The following is a 20,516-nucleotide window of genomic DNA, read 5'->3' on the forward strand; positions in this document are numbered from 1 at the left end:
GTTAGCCAGGTGGGTTAAAAAGGAAGCAGGGGTTGAAACTTCCTCTTTTGGTCCCCATTCGGTTAGGGGGGCTATGGCCTCTAAAGCCGCTTTCCTGGGGGGTAGTTTGGTACACATTTTGAAGGCAGCTGATTGGTCCAGAGAGTACGCGCTCAAACATTTTACCACAAACGTATTGATCATGGTGCAATTAATGTCATGCAAGGGATTTAAACTTGTATACTATGAAGCCTCCCATCTTGACATATAATGTTTAATCCCCCTCACTTGTGTTTAATAGAATCTAAAACTCCTCTCACGTTAGTGAGGGGGGATTAATCATTGTCATTTAAAAATCGTGCCTGAACATGTCAGAAAATAGTTGTTAAAAAAAATGCATACTGCAGATTTTAAAAAAGGCACTAGGTGGAGGTGCAACATTAAACCTGTGGTATCCTGATTTCAGGAAAAGTGTGGACCAATCGCTTTCAGTCTCTCTATGCTAGCAAGGGGGGCTTAGAGCATCTACACAGTGCACCAGATATTCTGCCGAGGTTTAAATGAGCCCTATTTCTATCAAGGAAGAGGCCTTTAAATCACATGGGGCTGATGGTGTGCCTAATGACATTGTTTCTATTAGACCGATCTGTGGGTTCCGGAATTGGTTCAGGCATATAAAGCTCTTATTTAGTGTAATACTGTCTCGAATGGTTGGAAAACAGGGATTATTGTCTTATATATAAAAAGGGGAAAGATCTGATATCGTGTTGGCCAGTTACGTTATTGAAAGGTACCTCCAAACTGTTTGTGGGAATCCTGCTGAATAGACTGGAAGAATTGGTACAAGAGAACATTTTATCAGACACCCAGCTTGCTTTCAGGGTGGGCACTGGCACCGTTCATCAGGGTAGGAATCTGTACCTCTTGTTGGCCAGGTACGTGAACATTCTGGCTACTCCTGTCTATGCAGCCTTCATGGGTCAGAGTTTAGCTTTTGACCACCTGGACAGGAGTCTCCTTTGGCAGGGCTTGGATGGCATGGCTGTCCAGATGCCTGTGCTCTCCATGTTGGAGGCTCTTCATGCAAATGCAAATGTTTCAGTCCACTTTGGGACAGGGGCTGAGCTAACGTTGCAAAAGGTGCGTGCTGGCCTCCCTTCTTTTTAATCTGTATCAGCTTGGAGGCATTTAATGGGGATGTACCAAGGTGTGGTAGGAATAGGATCCCGGTGTTGAGCTACGCAGATGGTGCAGGGATTTTGGCGAGAACAGCAAGGTCGCTACAACTATTAGTGGATGAGTATAAGTGGTGCATGTTGGATATGGGGCTAAATGTAATCGATTAAGGCGCTATATAAAACAATAAATACAAATACAAATACAATTTCTGTGTCAAATACAAAAAAAGCGATTTCCCCCGGTGATTATGGATGGCCGCAAACTTGCAACAGGTGCCAATTTCAACTATCTTAGTTTTAGACTTAATGCCAGGATAACATGGAGTGATCATATTGAAAAGTACTCCACTAAAATTAAGCAGGTATTTGGGGGAAAGTTAAGGTTTGCGAAAAAAAAACATTCAGCACCACTCACCAGATCACATGTTGGCAATAAATAGGGGCAAAGCTATACTAGCTGCTTCTTATGGGGTGAAATTTGGTGTTCCAAAAGATATGACCTTTTACAGAAAGCAGAGAATTCTTTTTTGACCCAACTGCATTATGTCCCTCAACCCACCCCCGTCTACATGACCCACCTTGCGACGGCTTCAACCTCTTTGGAGGATTTTCTGCGTTCTTAACGTGTTCTTTTTTGGTACACGCTCTTGACTAATGAAGAGGTGAATCTGAAGAAGGCGATTATTTCAAATGTAATGGCGCGTACTAGCTGGTACAGAGCGGATTGACTTGCCTTTTTCAGATTACACCTTCAAAAATGGAGTATGGAGTCACGCTTCGAAAATAAAGCTTTGTTAAGACAGATCCCTATTCATATTTTGAAATACAAGATCATGAAGCACTTTGCCAATGTTCGGGAGGATGCAATGAAGCACAAACACCTAGTCAGATTATATCTCCCTCTTCCTTCAATGTAGGGGTCTGCTGGCTACTTGTCCTTGCTCCCTTCCTTGCTTCCTTCCTTCCCTGCTTCCTTCCTTGCTTCCTTGCTCCCTTCCTTGCTTCCTTCCTTCCCTTCTGCCTTGCGTCCTCCTTTCCTTGCTCCCTCTGTCCTTGCTTTCTTGCTCCCTCCCTTGCTTCCTTCCCTGCTTCTATGTATCCTCCCTTCCTCCTTCCTTGCTTCCTTCCTTCCTTCCTCCCTCCCTTCCTTTCTTCCTTCCTCCCTCCCTTCCTTCTGTCCTTCCTCCCTCCCTCTTTCCTCCCTCCCTTCCTTGCCTTCTTTCTTTCCTTCTCTCATTCCTGAAGTGTATTTCTCCCCTCCTTTTATTCCTTCTATAGTCCTTTGTTTGCTTGTTTTTTTCTTTCATAGTTAATTTCTTTTTATTTCTCACACACTTCCTCTTTCTGCCTTTACTTCTTCTCTCTTCCTTTCTTTCTTGTTTCTCTCTTTTGTCTCTTTTTTCTTCCTTCCCTTCTTTCTAAATATTGGTCGGAATCCATGTGTTACTATGTTTCTTGCACGGCTAGACCTTTATATTTTACACATGTGTTTCAAATAAAAGTTAATGTCATTTTTATTTAAAGTAGTATTAATCTTTGCAGGCAGTGTGTACTCCTCTGGGTGCCATTATATATCTGGGAGACTTTCATTTCAGCTTGACAATTAATTGGGGTTCAGGAATGGGGTGGAGGGCCCCTCACAATAAACCTGAGCAAACCCACCAGCAAATCTAAGTGTTGGGGGGCTTGGAGGAAGTGGGCCTGGTCTTGGCTGGGAACTCAAGCGCAATAGATTCTGGAATCCTGGAGTTTTGACATAGTGACCTAATGACATTGCTATGCAGAGCGCATCGTGTGGAAGCGTGGCCTAATGTTCACATGTACACCATGTACTTCATTGCAAGTATCTGTGGCCCACGTGGCCGGAGCAAGGTGTGACTCTGCACCACTGGCGGATGCAGGCGCGTCAGTGAAACTGGCGTATGTTTGCACATCCACAGATTGTGCTGCTTGCAGAATACGGAGCAAGTTCAGTGTACGCCGGTGCCACAGACGTGAGCAACCTTAGCACAGACAGGCGGAAAATGCGGGTACGTGGTTGCCCATATACCACATATGCATTGCAAGTGCAACATGCGTTTAACATATGCACATACTGAGTGCGCATAAAATACACACAACTGTAAATACGCATGCTAGGTTGGAAACAAGAACAACGCGCATTGGCAGAGCCAACAGTTTGGGCTTACTGGCGGATGCAGGCGCGTCAGTGAAACTGGCGTATGTTTGCACATCCACAGATTGTGCTGCTTGCAGAATACGGAGCAAGTTCAGTGTACGCCGGTGCCACAGACGTGAGCAACCTTAGCACAGACAGGCGGAAAATGCGGGTACGTGGTTGCCCATATACCACATATGCATTGCAAGTGCAACATGCGTTTAACATATGCACATACTGAGTGCGCATAAAATACACACAACTGTAAATACGCATGCTAGGTTGGAAACAAGAACAACGCGCATTGGCAGAGCCAACAGTTTGGGCTTTTTTAGGCTGAATCTGTTCCTTGTGCCCAGGGCTGGACTGGCCTATACGTAACTCTGGAGATTTTTTGGTAGCCCTCTGCACCCTGTGCCTCTTTTGTGTGGTATTTCCAAATGTTCCCATAGGAAAAGGGTTGGGCTTGCTGAAAATGTGTAATATGGGGCCACTTTGAAAATAATTTCCAGGGCCTCTTTTGATTACCAGTCCACCCCTGCTTACTGTGTTAAGCCCTCATTGCACAGACCTGTGTTCATATGCAAGGTTACGATGCCAATTTCCAGCAAGGCCGACTCAGCCTTTCCTACGTCTGGAGTTTTGTAGCACTACAGGTGCTATTATCAGAAATATACCTGCACCAGATAGCGTTTCCTAAAAAAAACAAAAGTAACATCAACGTGGTGAAGTTCTAGCAATTGGTTTGTTCTGATGGGGAATTGCAAAACCTAGGCAGCCACCTCCAAATATGAGCATAAAGTGGTAGTCCGGAGGGGTGATTAGGGATCCAAATTGAAGACTTGGAACCAAAGCGGGCCAGCAGACAGTACAATTATCCTGTGCAAAACCTTCTCACACGCTGGTGGCATTTCTTAGCCCATTACCTGATATTTTCTTTTATGTAGGACATTTGAGTGGAAGGAACTCTAGACAGAAGAAAGTGAAAAAGGTATTTCAGGCCTCTGGCAAGCACATCATTTTACGGTCTGGTCATTTGACATACAAAATGGATTGCTTTTTTGCAATTCAGATTTTGTTCTGCACGCATATGAATAACAATTTTACAAGCCTGGGCTTTGGGGTGTATCTTAAGTTTAAAAAATATGCAAGAGGAACCCAGATAAAATCTTCTAAGATCACATCAATTATAATGCTGGCTCTAATATACTTCCCTTGATGAGGGAGAGAATGAAGCTATAATAATTGCATTTTTGCAAAATACGCTGCCATAGCAAAGTAAATGCAATTTATTTAATTTCATTTTTTTAATTGTCTTGTTTTATTATGTTATTTGTGTACATTCCAAGGCAGTTCTATTAAAAGGGATTACTTTAGTTCATGGTAACAACTGGAAAGTAAAGCAGGAAAGTGCAGAAATTGCAGAGTGGGTACAAACCCCAGCACCACCTCTTAACTAAAGTGTGACAGTGGGCAACTCAATCTTGTATTGCCCAACATGCCAAAATGTCCTGTCCCTAAACCATGGAATATTGCCGCTCTTCAGAGTTATTTTATTCTCAGGGTATGATCTTCAAAATATCCTTACTCATGGTTTCACTTCTTTAGTGTTGCTTCCTCTATAATGAGAAGGAGCATTGCTATATTGCACACTATAGCCATTTGTTCTTTTGCTCTCTGGTGGCAACACTACTTGAAAACCATGACCCTCTTCCGATCTCAGTCAGTCTGGATACGGACACCTTCCTGGTAGCTTCTAATCTTATCTATGCTATATGTGCAGCTTTCTCATTACTTCCGATTGGTCTCCGGTATCCATGATTGAGCACTTTTACGTTCTGCAAGGCTGCTAATCTGAGTCATCTGTCTATTGTAGATTATGTGCACTGTTTTCCTATGTGTCCTGCATTTATACTATGGCCGGTGTACCTGTTGATTGGAAATTCTTTTATTTTGGAGTCTTTGCTCTGAAGATAGAGCATGCCCTCGGTCTCTGCTAACACACAAGGCGAGGGAGCCTATGTTTTTCGTGCAGTGCCTGTTTCACCTTTGTGATTGGGATCACTTCTGATTTAGTGGTAGTGTCGGGCTGAAAATGCTAGAACACAAGGACACTTGTCGTGGACTGCAAATCTTGCCCTTGAAATACTACTTGTCTATCATTCTGATTACAGCAAGAATTAGGAGGGCAAGGGGACAGAAAGGGATAACAATGCTTATTTTGATTGCTATGAAACAGCCTATCAAGCTATGGGTTGTAATTGCAACAAGGGGGCGTGACCAGGTATTTTGGATCCCTTCATTTATTTGACTTGGTGGAGGGGGTCCAAAGATGTCTGTGCCCCATGCCCCAAAAGAGTTTAAGACTGGCCTGACTGGCTTGCTTTGGACCAATTGCCTGTGAAATTCTGCCATTGTATGGAAAGGGACACCCCCTCATTCTCTGATTCATTTTCGGGTGCTTACAAGGCCAAGAGGGTTCTCTCGACCTCTGTTGGAAGTACTGCTACTTCAAAGTCCTCTGCAATAGAGGTGAAGTCAGAAGGAAGCGAAGGCAGAGGAGCATCCTTTTTCATAGCCACCTCCAGGGAACAGTGGGGGTAACTGGTGTTGGAACAAGGCCTCACTCTGGCTGCTGGAACCAGAACCCCGTTCACTGGAGGTGAACCATCCCCTGTAGGTGACAGGCAAGCTCCCTTGAGTGGAAGTGCAGAGCAGAACGAATCTCCTTGTTCTGGAGCCCCTAGATTGGATCTCCAAGCAACCCAGACATCCATTACTGTTTTCATTTATCTATTTATTTGGATTTATAAATCGCCCAGCGGCCCGGGGACATCGTGGCGCTGTTACAGATTATTCACTTGATGCATGTTATACATTTGTTACAGATGCAGCTATGGAAATTCGGTTACAGAGGCAGCTATAGTAATATGGTTACAGAGGCAGCTATAGTAATATGGTTACAGAGGCAGCTATAGTAATATGGTTACAGAGGCAGCTATAGTAATATGGTTACAGAGGCAGCTATAGTAATATGGTTACAGAGGCAGCTATAGTAATATGGTTACAGAGGCAGCTATAGTAATATGGTTACAGAGGCAGCTATAGTAATATGGTTACAGAGGCAGCTATAGTAATATGGTTACAGAGGCAGCTATAGTAATATGGTTACAGAGGCAGCTATAGTAATATGGTTACAGAGGCAGCTATAGTAATATGGTTACAGAGGCAGCTATAGTAATATGGTTACAGAGGCAGCTATAGTAATATGGTTACAGAGGCAGCTATAGTAATATGGTTACAGAGGCAGCTATAGTAATATGGTTACAGAGGCAGCTATAGTAATATGGTTACAGAGGCAGCTATAGTAATATGGTTACAGAGGCAGCTATAGTAATATGGTTACAGAGGCAGCTATAGTAATATGGTTACAGAGGCAGCTATAGTAATATGGTTACAGAGGCAGCTATAGTAATATGGTTACAGAGGCAGCTATAGTAATATGGTTACAGAGGCAGCTATAGTAATATGGTTACAGAGGCAGCTATAGTAATATGGTTACAGAGGCAGCTATAGTAATATGGTTACAGAGGCAGCTATAGTAATATGGTTACAGAGGCAGCTATAGTAATATGGTTACAGAGGCAGCTATAGTAATATGGTTACAGAGGCAGCTATAGTAATATGGTTACAGAGGCAGCTATAGTAATATGGTTACAGAGGCAGTTCATTCAGTGACAGTGTTGCAGGTTGTTCCGTGGTTACAGAGGAACAACGATGGACGCATTACAGTACTGTAGCTATTAATTAAATAGCTTTGTTTTCAGTGCTTTTCTGAAAATTGTGAGGGATTCTGCGCTTCTTAGAGTGGGCGGAAGTGCGTTCCAGGCTTTGGGGACTAGTACTTGAAAGCTGGTAGGTAGCCTTAAGACATCTTCAAGCCGGAACCACTGTGCTCAAAGCCTTTGAGCCACCACAGGATGCATAGTATTGCTTTTGACACGCAACAAACATTTGAACCAGTTGCTGCATTTTCAGACATTTAGTCGCCGGTTCAACCCATTATCGTGGACCGTTTAAAGCAACTTGATGCAAGCTCACCCTTTGTGGGAGCAACTGATTTGTGCACCGACATGAGCTGCTGGAAGCCCTCAAACTCTGACTCGACCCAGAGGAAGCCCTCTTGCCACTGACTCACTGCTACCCGAACCATTGGAAGACATTGTCTTGCCATTTGGAACACTGACTCATAGAACGCTGACTCAACCCTTTGTGGGCCTGCACCATCTAATTGACTCCAAGTCAACCGCCAATAGGATTGCATCTACTTGAAATGTCCTGAGCTACAGCGCCAAGAAGTGTGGCTCGACACTTTTGAGGGCCCAAAGACAAGAGAAAAGGTACTGAAAGAGGCCCTAACCCCCTGGTCCACATTTGGGACGTTGGTGCGTTTAAGCCCCCCTTTCCTACGTTTTTCTTCCAAGAAATAACCTTGAACAGTGACATTGTTGCCAATTGATTGCCTGAACACCGCCTGCACATTCACCCAGAATGCTCTTTCACTAACGTCTGCATTCTGTGTTTTCTTTTGCAGGAGTGGGCTTTTCTACTGTTTTCTAGTTAGTTGATTGCATTGCTATTTTTTAATTTAAAGTCTCTATTTTTATAGAATTTTGATTGGAAATTCTTTTATTTTGGAGTCTTTGCTCTGAAGATAGAGCATGCCCTCGGTCTCTGCTAACACACAAGGCGAGGGAGCCTATGTTTTTCGTGCAGTGCCTGTTTCACCTTTGTGATTGGGATCACTGCTGACTTAGTGGTAGTGTCGGGCTGAAAATGCGGTTTTGCCAGCACTCATCCCTGTACTCGAGCAGAGCAGTAGTCCTTTTGCCACAGCAGGCAAGAAGATGAACAATCTTCCTGATGTTCAAAAGGTTTAGACTTCTTGCACCAAAGCAGAAGTGATAAACAGTTGCAGCTTCAGATTGCTTTTAAAAATGAACACCAAGATTGAAAACCTTGAGAGAAGGAACGAGGAGGTAAGGGTAAAAAGATATTGACAAGGGGATGAAAGGTGTGGCTGGGAGGTGAATGACCTTGGTCATGGAAGAGTTAAGCATAAAACAGTGAAGTGCCACCCGCAGACCAATAGCTTAAAGACATTTAGAGATCCTAGAGGGAAGGTCTGGGTGAGGGCACACAAGCAGGAGAGCTGATTGTCTTCAGCAAAGAGGTGATAGGGATACCAAGAGGCAAAGAACAAAACTAGGGAGGTTGCGTAGAGGGTAATGAGTAATGGACCAAGGACTAAGGCTTGGTGAACGCCGACTGGTAGTAGTGTGGCATCAGAGATCTCCATGTTCCAGGAGGCAGGAAATTAGAAGCCGGAGAGGTAAAAGGTAACTCGGGCAAGTTCAGCGTCTTGAAATTCGGGTTTTGAGGTTAGTCGTTATCTCAAGTGTAGAAGACTGCATATAGCTCAAGGAAGATGAGGATGGAGCAGTGTACAAGGGTATGGGCAGTGGTGAGAAGGTTGGAGACACAGTTGAGTGGTGGCTGTAGGGCCTTAATTGAATGGGCAGCAGAGTTGGTTAGCTTGCAAGTAATTGGTAAATCTGTTGAAAATCACATGCTTCAGGATTTTAAAGACAGGCTAGTGGCAGGACTATTCTGGTCTGCAGTTATCTGGTCTCAGATGGCAGAATCTGGTTTGTCTCTGCAGCCATAGCTTCATTTTGGCCTAGGTGGTCACCTCTTCTTCCACAAAAATTCACACTGCTGCTACCTCCGTGGTGGAGCTCCTACAATTGTTCTTGCTGCTCCTCATGCCTGTCGACTTAGTAAACAGTGCTCTCCAGTCCTCACTTGGTATGTGCCGCAGCCACATCATATGGCACGTGTCCCTCTCTTCCTCGCCTCTTGACCCATGCACCAATATTCATATCTTCTCCCATGGAGTAGTCGACATTCGACATAAGTTGTAAGCTGAACTGCTGTTACAGTGATTCCCTGCTCATGTCTCTGGCAGTTTCTGCAACTATGTGGGCTTCAAGTATACTATCTTGGTAGCTTCGGATTCTCAATACTTTTGTGTTCAGCATATCCGTTCCCTTATGTTCAATTGTATATCTGGCATTTTAAAAGACTTTGGTTTCTTTATGCAGTCACTTTGAAACCTATGCTTTTATCTGGCTTCTTCAAAAATACTGTGTCTCCTAGGACACCACCATGGTTGCATGAGAAGAGTTGTCCTTCTTCGTGCTAATGGTAGCCTCAGGATTGCAATTTATTAGAATGTTACATAACACCACTCTGCCCTCTATCTATTGCTCAAACTTCACTTTATGTTGCAATGTGTCAATGGTGTCTGCTGTTGGAGGAGGGCCAGCGCAAAGAGGTGAGGAGGACCAGCACAAGGGAGGGAGAGGGGACATTGTGAGTGAGGAAAGAGGGGTGTGAGCGAGGGAAGAGGGGACAGTGCAAGGGAGAGAGGAGGAACAGCACAAGGGGGAAGAATCAATAGCGAAAGGGGGAAGGAGCGACAGTGCAAAGATGGGTGGAGAGGCATCGCTAGATGGGGAAGGAGGGACAGCGCAAGGGGGGTAAGGAAGGTCGGTGCAAGCGGGGGTAAGGAAGGACGGTAAGGAGAGACCGCGCAAGGGCGGGTAGTAAGGAGAGACCGCGCAAGGGCGGGTAGTAAGGAGAGACCGCGCAAGGGCGGTAGTAAGGAGAGACCACGTAAGGGGCGGGGAAAGGAGAGACCGCGCAAGGGCGGGGAAAGGAGAGACCGCGCAAGGGCGGGGAAAGGAGAGACCGTGCAAGGGGGGGGTAAGGAAAGGAGAGACCTCGCAAGGCGGGGTAAAGAGAGACCACGCAAGGGGGTAAGGAGGGCCCATCCAAGGGGCAGAGGAGGAGGGACAGCAACAGGGGAGAAGTAGCAGCGCACGTGGGGAGGGACATCTTTTGGTTATATATAGAATTTCAGCTTCTGTTCATAGTTGTCCCATATTGTAGTTTGGATCTCAATGTGATTTCTTACAAGGACACCTGTATGTTGTCAGTGGTATTGCACCTATCCAATGAACTGCAACCTACAGATATCTAAACAACTTACTTTATTGGAGAGGTGTAGCACCATTGACAAAATAAATATTTCCACTTAAGAAATCACATTGAAATTTCTTATGAGGACATCTGTATGTTGCCAGTGGTATTGCACCCTTCCAAAAAATAAAAACTAACTCAAATAAACAAGGGAATAGAAATTGAAACAGGTGGTGAGCAGGGGAAAACATTTGGCAGTGTTACTGCACCTCTACAATTAACTACAATGTACAGATGTCCTCACAATGTATTTTATTGGAGAGATGTCCTCATAAGAAATATGAGATTTCTTATGCGGACATCTGTAAATTGTCAGTGGTATTGCACCTCTCCAAAATATAATCCTATATGGTAAGAGTATTATCCAGAAAGGGAAACCTACATGTAGTCAGGAAATTAGCCCAAATATAGCCCAATTTCCTCTGGCTGCGAAATGAAAGATCCCTATGCTATCCCAGCTTTGAAAATTACACAGCACATGACATGGTTTAAATCTCCTGATTGGAAGAAACTTATTTAAACAAGCCACTATTGGATTACATCGGCGTAATGGAACAAGAAATAACATTTAGTATGTGGGACGATTTATGCCACAGTATTTCCAGTTGTCATGCCAACCACAACGTCAGCTTTCTGGCACCCCTTTACTCTCTCTCTTCTCTGCAGAAATGGTGTTGGCTATATTTTGGTGGTTGTGCCACCAAAATCTCTTGAAACAAAAAATGGAGTACAAGCTGGCCTAATAGCGAGGAGTGGTTCTCCTTTACTTTTGGGACTTCCATTGACCTGTAGAACATTTTGAGGTTTTCACTGTAATATCTTTTAAGTGCACATGCAGAGGACATTTAGTCGGGTTGACCATCTTCTTGAAGCCTTGCGTATTGAAATGTAGGAGTGTAGTCAACAGCCGTGAGGGGGTGTTTTGTTCCCAGTTGGTATAGAAGTTAAAGTTGGGTTTGGTGGGACTAAATGAGCTTCTCGGTGCTGGAAAAGCCTTGGTATGCATGTGGGTAACAATAGCATATAGATTATGAAAAATGTGGTTCACAGTGCTCCTGTTATTTGCAATTTCTATCATGCTACATTGCAAGTAAAGCAACTGATTCAGGAGTTCTGTGCCCCTCGGTCATCAGTCTCCTGATCTGGAGCTTCTACCCTCTAGTGGCACAAAACAGGTTGAGAGTTTGTGTGTGCCCTGTTTGACAGCTGCTGTGGCAGCATAGTCACTGCAGTGCAGAGGTTGCATTTAAATCTGGCCCTCTGTTATAGAAAATTATAATAACAATTGTGATATCACCAGGTGTCAGGATAATCTGGAAGAAATAATGATACCTAGGTTTTGACATAGCGGCTGATAGTTCCCATAATTCTTAAAGACACATCTGATTTATAACATACCAGAGTAAACCCTGCGAACTCAGACCAGCTGTGAGAGGCCATGTGGATTCCAGGCAGCCTGGCAGTCTTCATTCCAGTGAATGAGGCAGATGCCTGGTTCTAGTTGACTCTCTGGGAGGATGGGTAACTACTTGCTGACAGGGCCAGTAGCCTGCACCATGAGATCTCCTGGTAACCTGGCTTCAAAGAGCCACTTCAATATCAAAGACCTGCCTCATACTAGAGTGTGGTGTCAGCGAGAGCTTTTGGAGCTGCAGGCTGAGAAGGGGGCAAATTTAGGACAGTCTGAGCAGAATTGGGTTTGAGGGAGGATTCCTCCATCTAACTTTGCTGTGGGTTTTTTTTTTAATTTTTTTTTTATTTTATTTAGCTGTAAAAACAGCCTTTCAAAAAGAACTGTATCATACACAAGAACAAAATAAAACATTACACAGATAAAACAAAGCAAACATTACATATGTACTTTTGCATTCTTAGAAAAAAAATCTAGGTTTATCACCATAGATTTCACAATAAAACTTGCAGAGTATTAAAGTATCAATTATTTTTAAATCACATAATTTACGCCTTCTTGAGGTTGTCGGTTTTGATACTACAATTGAGAGTTATTTACCAGCATTTCGCCATTGCCTTTACAGTCTTTTAGTTTCGTTTTTCAACTCATTAACTAACCAAAGATATATTTTTGACCACACTTTTCAATTATTACATATTTTTCAATACACATGTGTCATTGCATTCTTTCAGTTTTAGTGTCTCCATAAACATAAGTATAGCTATGTTCATTTTAGCCTTTTGGCTATGGTACAATTTGTCCCATAGGACATCGTGGTTGGTGATAACTTGATTCTCAAACAAATGTTTAAAAAATGTACATCTCTTTTCAATCAACGCAGGACAGACAGCAATTAGATGTTTTAAGGATTCCATTTGACACGGCTCCTTACAAAATCTACAGTCCCCATTAGTTGTCAACTTGCGCATGAAACATACTTCATTTGAAGGATAAACATTCAATCTTATTCTCGGATAATTGAATCTGCTTTTTGGATTAGGAAATTGGATAAGGTATTGCTCTGATTTATGTAACTCCTTAATGGCAAAGGATTGGCATCTAAAGATCTTTAGTTTGGCACATGCATCCCTAGTCTTAATCCATAGTTTCTTCTTTGCTCTTTCTGGGTTATTTACTAAGAGCTCATCATCAATACCTGCCTCTGTCATTGCTGATTGACTCCACTTTCGCCACTTAGCAGTGTTATTGTTATCTGTATTCAACATAAATTTTCCCATCATATACATCACACCATCATTTTCAGAAACCATCAAATACTTGCGATATAGACTCAATACTTTCCAAAGAAAGATTGCATTTAAAGAAACCAAGCCCAATTCATGTCTCAATAGACACACCGAGACTGACATGGGAAGGCCACATACATATCTCCAAAATTCGCCTTCCATTTTAACCCATATGGACTTTTTCATGATTTCTCTTGTTTCTGAAGCATACGTCAATATGGGTACCACCTTCTGTTTGTAAAAAAATTACAGCTGGCAACAAAGAAAACTTGCCATATTTGGCCTGTATTATTTTTGTCTGTGGGTTTTCTCCTTTCCCTGTCCCTGCCACATCACGTGGAACAAGGCACTATTGGTAAGCCAACACCTCAAGACCTAGGCCATCACATCGTCTCTTGTGCCGCCTGACTCGCTAGATGCTGCCCACCCGCTTCTCCCCCCAACCTGGTACAGCTGTATCCCTCCTCTGTGCCCTTCTGTATCCCACCTTCTGCTGTATATGTGTTATGTTGTTACCTCTGAAAAGCATGTCATTATGCATCTGTACTGTTGTATACCTCCGTAATGCGCTCCGTTATGTATCTGTGTTGTTGTGTACCTCTGTAAAGTGCTCCATTGCTTCTTGAAGCTAGGTCCATGCTCAATAAATACCATAATAATAATAATAATAATAATAATAATAATAATGAGGCAAAGGTCACATGTCTATTGGACATGGTTTGGACCCCTTAAAGCAGGCTAACTTTCATCCAATCCAGCTGGCCTTTTACCTATAAAAGAGGGGGCCTTCCACTCCTTCTTTGATTCAATTTTGAACCTTTAAGACCATCAGAAAGAATTCATTTGGACCTTGTTGGGTGGGCAATCCTTTTCCAACGCCCCCTTCTAGAGTCAAGCACAGGTGTTCCAAGGAAGAGGAAAGCTCTTCTTACTACCTATCTCCAGGGCACATTGAGGGTGACTTTGCTGAGGACCAAATCCTACCTCTCTGCTAGCAAATCTCTACATGCTGGAGAGCAGAGACTGAAAGGGACTTACCTTCCCTAATAGACCCCTGCAGTGGGACTTGCATCATCCAAAGGGCCAAAGCAGCCAGGGCTTCTGGTTTCATAACTTGAACCAAATTGAATCGCTTTTGAAAAGTGTTTGCCGCTTTCTAATCACCAGGACATGTGGTGCTGCCTTTGGCACTCGCCTCCGAACTTCGAACCTCTGCTTGGATTGGCCAAACCAGTTTGACACGACAACCCTCCAGCAGAGATGTGTCACCTGCAGATGACTTCGAAGCTTCACGTCATTGAACCAAGCACCAAACCGACAAGACTTCGTATTGCAGTTTGACTTGAGGCACTAGAGCATTGCGTCAGTCATTGACTCAAACTAGCGATGCTCAGTGTTTTAAACCACCCTTATTCGTGAAACCGTTCCTGGTGATCTCTCGACCTGCATCATTGGAAGCTGCCTTTGAACCACTTGGAGAATGGCTTGAATCTGACTCTATGCTAAATCGGCTCCTGGATCAACACGACTTGCCGCCTTCTAAGCCATTTCAACACGTAAGCATTGCATCTTGAAGCCTAATTTAACTCTGTCTAACCGCCTCAGAATTGGAATCAGTAACTGTTAAAAGCCCTGTCTCCCCGGTCCATTTTTGGGGCCCTAGAGACTGGTTAAGGCCCTTGTTGCATCTCTTTCCTGAGCATATCTTTTTGAGTGACATTACTGCAATTCATATGTTTTCCCCCATGCTAAAGTAACCAGAGTCCCTACACATATTTGTAATGCATTTTGTGTTGTCTTTTACAGGGGTCAGTTCTTCTAGTATTTTTTTTAAAGTTACTTGTATAACTGATTTGTTCAATTAAAGTATATATACTTATTATTTTATAGAACTTTGACCAGACATTCTTTTATTTTGGAATTGTTGTATGTTAGGGAGAATTCTCCAGAATGGCTGATTTCCCTTACCTACTGAGTACCTCAGCAGCTTTGCTGGATTTCTAGGATTTTTCTTCCACCTGTTAAGAGTGTGAGCCTTTTTGTCCCACCCTTGCATGTGTTTTGCTGTGTGTTTTACATTTTCTTGTGTTCATAGACTGTGGAGCCTCACGTACTCCACAGGCATCATCTTTTTACTGTGTGTTACACAGCACTCTCCGTGCAGTGACACAGGGTTGTCTTTCAGACTTCCCACTCAGACTCCATTTTCTGGGACTGACTACTGTCTCCCAGAACATGTAAAGTTGCCATTGACTTTATAAGTCTTCTTAAATTCACAGACCCAGTACAACCTATCTTACATAGAGTTCTGGAAAGGGTTAATAGTTATCCCTTTTTGTCTCTCGCATGGAACATTGTTACACTCCCTTTTCATTAAGATTTTGGCTGGATGCAGTGGTATCTACCCTCTTTTTCCTACCGCTGTTATCTTAAATAACCTTGGTACAGTTTTAGGCTATCTTGGTAGCCTCGAACTTAAATCCGCTGGACCATATTTGTTTTAATTTGGTTCTGGCTGGGTTTATTCGCCATTTCTTTTTGTAAAAGTCTTTCTCGTGTTTTACTCTACGCGCCAAACCAGGTTTGGTTCCTTTGTTCACCGCCCTTTCGCGGGCTTCTGCACAGAAGCCCTCCTTAAGCGCCTGAAAGTCCGGGTAGGCAGGATGCGAGGGAGGGGTTTCAGGACCCCGGCCCTGGGTTCCCTTGCTAACCCAAGTCGCACTCCTGTTTGATTGGCTAGGTGACTGTCCCGCCAGGACGTCCACCTTGCTGTGTGACTGACAGCCAGGCTGTGTGAATGGGGGAAAACTGCATGAAAAGCAGGTCTCTGGGGCTGGAAAGGCAGAGTCGCCAATGGAACGAGAGAACTGAAGAGAAGCTGACAGACGACAACCCCTACCATGACTGAACCTCCCGGTGAAGCCCTGCTGCAGGTCCGAATCTTCAGGCTCAAACGACAGAGGAGATCCACCAGGAATCTTCTTCCCCTGAGCTGGTGGGACCAACTAGTTCGCCCAAATTGCAAGCCTGGCCTCCCTCCTCTGGTCGAATTTGCTGTATAGAGCTACAGTGAACCGGATAGCCAGGAAGGTCGGACCCTGCTTGGGTTTTAAGGAGCGCATCTTTTATTTGTTGCTCTGCTCTGCTGCTGGTTTCTTCCCTGGGCAGTGCAGGACCCTCCAGTCTTCCTACTTCATGTCACTCCGACAGTCACTTCAGGAACCGTGAGCCTGCAGTAACTGCCAGGAACGTCTACCTCAGCTACAGCTTCTTCTCCACTTCAAGGTACTGTTCAAATCCGGTTGTTCGTATTGTCCAGCCGTGGTGAAAGTGCGTGAAACCTTTCGCCAATCCGAGGGCTTGGCCTTCTCTACTCTAAACTAACTTTTCTGCTGACCAACTCCGTCCGGAACTCTTGGCAAAGACTTAACCGCGAACTACCCTGAACTGTGTGATCTTGAGTAAAAGACTTTTGTCCTATTGACTTTGGCCCTAAGCCCTTTTGATTTGATTCCCTCACTGTAGTTCCTTTTCTAGATTGCCCTGCTTACTTACTCCATTGCTCCACTGCTTACTTACTTGATTACTTACCTGTTGGTGTTGCTCAATTTTTGTCTAACTTTGTCTCCCCCCCACCCCCTTTTTAAATTATTGGAGAGCCCTTTTGCTCACACTTCATATTGAGCTTAACTTGTCCAGAATCTATTGGGAGTAGTGTGGTGTATTAAAAGTCTGATTTTTTTTTTAACTGCTTTATTTTAGTGAAATGTTTTACAACTGATGTGTATATACATGTATATTATTTTACTCAGAAACCTTGAGTCAGTGTTTGTTTGAATCATAGTAATTGCTGTCCTTTGTGTAACTATACTGCTCACTTGCTGTTGAGAGAAGTCTGGTTGCTCAGCCATCGCTACCACTTTACTGTGTAGTACAGGCTTGTACCAAAGGTGAATTTATACTGTCACTTGTTGTCTTAATTATGTGTGGTGTTCCCAAAGGGTACTGCATATGATTCTGCCTAACATTGTACTCTTGCTGTTTGGGTTGCTACTGTCCCAAATTCACACCTCTTCCAAGAGTATAGCCTTCTCTCGGCCCACATTGCCAAAAAAGGTGAAGGAGTTACATCTCTTGGCTATGCTTGTTTTACCTTTATTATTGCGTTCACTGTTGATTTGTAAAAGTTTCGAGAGCTGAGAAGATGGTTTAGCCACTCATCATCCTTGTACTCGTGCAGAGCAGAAGTCCTGTTGTCACACTAGTGGCAGTGTGTGGGATTTGATATGGACTGTGACTACAGCTTGGTCAACGTTTGTGCAGTTAGCGTTAATAGCACCACCCGGCCTTTTTGCCATTATGAAACTCAATATGTGGGACATTGCAGGGCTGAACGTCGGCGTCCTCCATGAGCTCTGTCAAGAGAGGGGATATCTATGGCGAGAAGAAATGCCTTAACTCCCTGCTTTTTGCATACCTCGTGGACATTGTGTGCTCAACTAATAGTATTGTGAGTATGCCTGTCACTGTGACACCTGTTTGATCTGCATGAATTATGAGGGAGAACTTGTGCTATACAGTTGGGTACGACCTTGGAACAGATCAGTGCGTTTTAATTTAAGATTGCTATGAGACGTTAAGATTTGTTAAAAGTGGCATCTCAACTTGGTTTAGCCAGTAGAGTTCCCTCAAAGAAGGAAACATAGCACCTGCATTTTGGAAATTGTTAAAAATAGTGATGCTAAGTGCAGGGACAATATCGAAGGATATTTTTTATAGAATAAGGCAGAAAGAACATATGGGCCTGGTGTTTTATTGGTGGCTTGTGGCAGCTGGTTAATAGCTCGATTGCCTCACTTGCAGTATGAGCATGCAAGCTGGTTGTTCCTGTGGCGATACAGTAGGGAGTTGAGAAGCTTGAAGAACGTCTTTGTGATTATCTATTCGCTCAGCAGTGTATGTTTGTGTCAAATTAACCTTGAATATTTACTTTGTCTCCTGAAGGCCTGCAGACTTCCCCATTAGTGCCGCAAATTCCAGCTGTGACATTGTTTTATCTGTGGGCTGTCAGTTTGTATGCTAAGGACCGGTTAGCTTTAAGTTGTAGAAATAAAATTGGTTAGTTTTAAGCATTTCATATGCTATATTTGCAGCACCGAAAACCAAATGTTGATGGCAGAAAGGTTTTTAATACATCATAACCACGGGACAGCTCTGGGCAACCCTCCAGACTATCGTTATTCAGCCAGCCAAGCCATTAGAGAAGGGGAAAGACCATATGCCTATCAGGCTTGGTCCCACCCCAAAAGGGGCAATCCCGAGCACCCTCCACACCGTCCTGGTGAACGGAAGGGGCTATAGACTTTAGGGCGGCATGTGGAGTATATAGAACTTCGAGTGCTGTTCATCTCTTCTTTACTGGGCTTGATTTGCTGTTTGTGGCGATGCTTTTGATCCCCCTCACCCCCACTCTCGCACCCCATAATGAAGTGCATAATTTAAGGGCCAAAACGAATGTTTCTTGAGGTAGCCCCAAGTGGCTTGTAGGGCTATTGGTGTTGGGGGAATAGTAAGCAACTGTTCTAGGTTTTATGGTGGTTGGTAGAATTGAGTATTCAAGGGAGCAGGATACTAAACAGAATCCTATCCTCCAGAAACCTCTGTGGACATGTGAGAAATGGCATAATCATTAGTTTCGGGTTGAGTTAAGACTAAGCCTCTAGCAGATCTAATCCAGAGATAGGCGTGAGTTTGCTGGTGTACCTGTTACTTCTCCCTGTAACATCCCGGCGCCAACTTCCGGTTACCGAGTCCCCTGGCTAACCAGCTCACCTTTTGGGAATTCAGAAATAAGAGGAAACATCTTTGTAAAACTCATGCAATCTCTTGGCTTGCATTCTTGACTTGTATTCGTGGGTCTCACTGGAAATGGGGACCTACTGTAATCATCTTTGGACCATAACATCGGGGCTGTAAATTTGGAAATGCCTGTAAAAGTTTTCTCTCGATAAAGCTGTATTTTCATACTTCTCTCTCAACATATTGGCTTGCTCCTCCCAGCCCTCCCACCCCCGCACACACACACAATCTTGTTTGAAAAGCCTCTCTGTGAGCACAGCTGCAAACACTCTTCGGTGCCCAGGAAACCATTAACTTGTTACTTTGAAAATCAGATTTTCAAGCTGTATCACCACTGTGTATAATTCGCGGTAATGTACTGAGTGCATGCGGCCTGATAAGAATGACATGTAAATGACTTGAATACTAATGCGGGCTTCTGCGCAAGCGTAAACAGGCGCCACATGGCCGAGATGCGTGATGGGACCTGCAGAGTGCTGCTGCCGGTGAAGGCTTTAGGTAGAAGGACTGATAGATTACCTACTGCCTGCACCCACTCTATTCACGCCCAAGGCGATCTATGTCTGGACCTAGGAAGGGCCGCTGACTTTAGCACCTCATCATCTGTACATTTAACACAGCGGTGTTATTTTGCGGTGTTATTGTAAATGCTTTCTCTCATTTCCATCCACCTGTTTTAGGAGATTGAGAAAGCGTGGAAAATGGTAGACAGTGCTTACGAGAAGGAGCAGAAAGCCAAGGAAACTATAAACGTGCTGAAAGAAGAAATAGATAACCTAACTAAGCTGGTGCAGCAAGGATCTGGAATATCCGTGGGGCAAGACACGGGGTAGGTGGTTTACGGACTATGCCATTTTCAATGTGTGTTGTGTGAATGCTCTTGGACTAGTGCCGCATGGATCATTTGGAGACAATTGTGGCCTCGTACGCATGCCTAGCTGTGCTTTTACAATGTACATACATCCAGCATGCTCCGGGATGTCTTTTGCGTTAGTTAGTTCTATCTTCAAGATGGGCCTCATCAAGAGTTGGGTGATGAAGAAAAAAATGCAGCGCTAATGGCGTTACCGCCGCATTACCGCACCGCCCAACTACAAGTTTGGCCTAAAGTTGGAGGATTGACCTCCAGCTATGAGCTGGAGGTAAATCCGCCGACTTTCCGCCCATTTTCGGCTCAATTACCATGACGCAATTACCGCCGCAGTCATTCCGCCGAAAATGCCCCATTGAGTCCTATGAAAATGGGGTTTTACACCACCATCGCCACTTGTAATCCGGCGGTAATACCACTGGACCAAGTGGCGGTAACGGTAATTGCGTGGGGCGGATTTGCTACCAGAACACTGCCCAACTCGTACTGACCCCTGATCTTTAGCCTTACAGCTAGGATCATAGGAGTTGATTCATTAAGAAACACGTTTCTGGCATAAGTAATGCCGGACATGCGTTTCTCTTATGTGTGGTGTAACTTTAAGTCTGAAAACTGGATTCACTAAACTTTTAAGTAATTCCAGAGAGAATTTTAGCTTGGGGGGGGA

General features: G+C 44.0%; 1 protein-coding gene across 1 annotated transcript in view; it reads left to right on the forward strand.

Moving 5' to 3' along the window:
* The window catches only part of CFAP58 (cilia and flagella associated protein 58), a 938,919-nt gene that overhangs the window by 149,555 nt on the left and 768,848 nt on the right, over positions 1-20,516 (forward strand). Inside the window, exon 3 of the mRNA XM_069611751.1 lies at positions 19,659-19,807. Coding sequence (XP_069467852.1) covers positions 19,659-19,807 — 149 coding nt within the window. The remainder of the gene's footprint in view (positions 1-19,658; positions 19,808-20,516) is intronic.

Source organism: Ambystoma mexicanum, chromosome 8 (genome assembly GCF_040938575.1).
Source record: "Ambystoma mexicanum isolate Mex_15411 chromosome 8, UKY_AmexF1_1, whole genome shotgun sequence".
NCBI classification, from domain to species: domain Eukaryota; kingdom Metazoa; phylum Chordata; class Amphibia; order Caudata; family Ambystomatidae; genus Ambystoma; species Ambystoma mexicanum.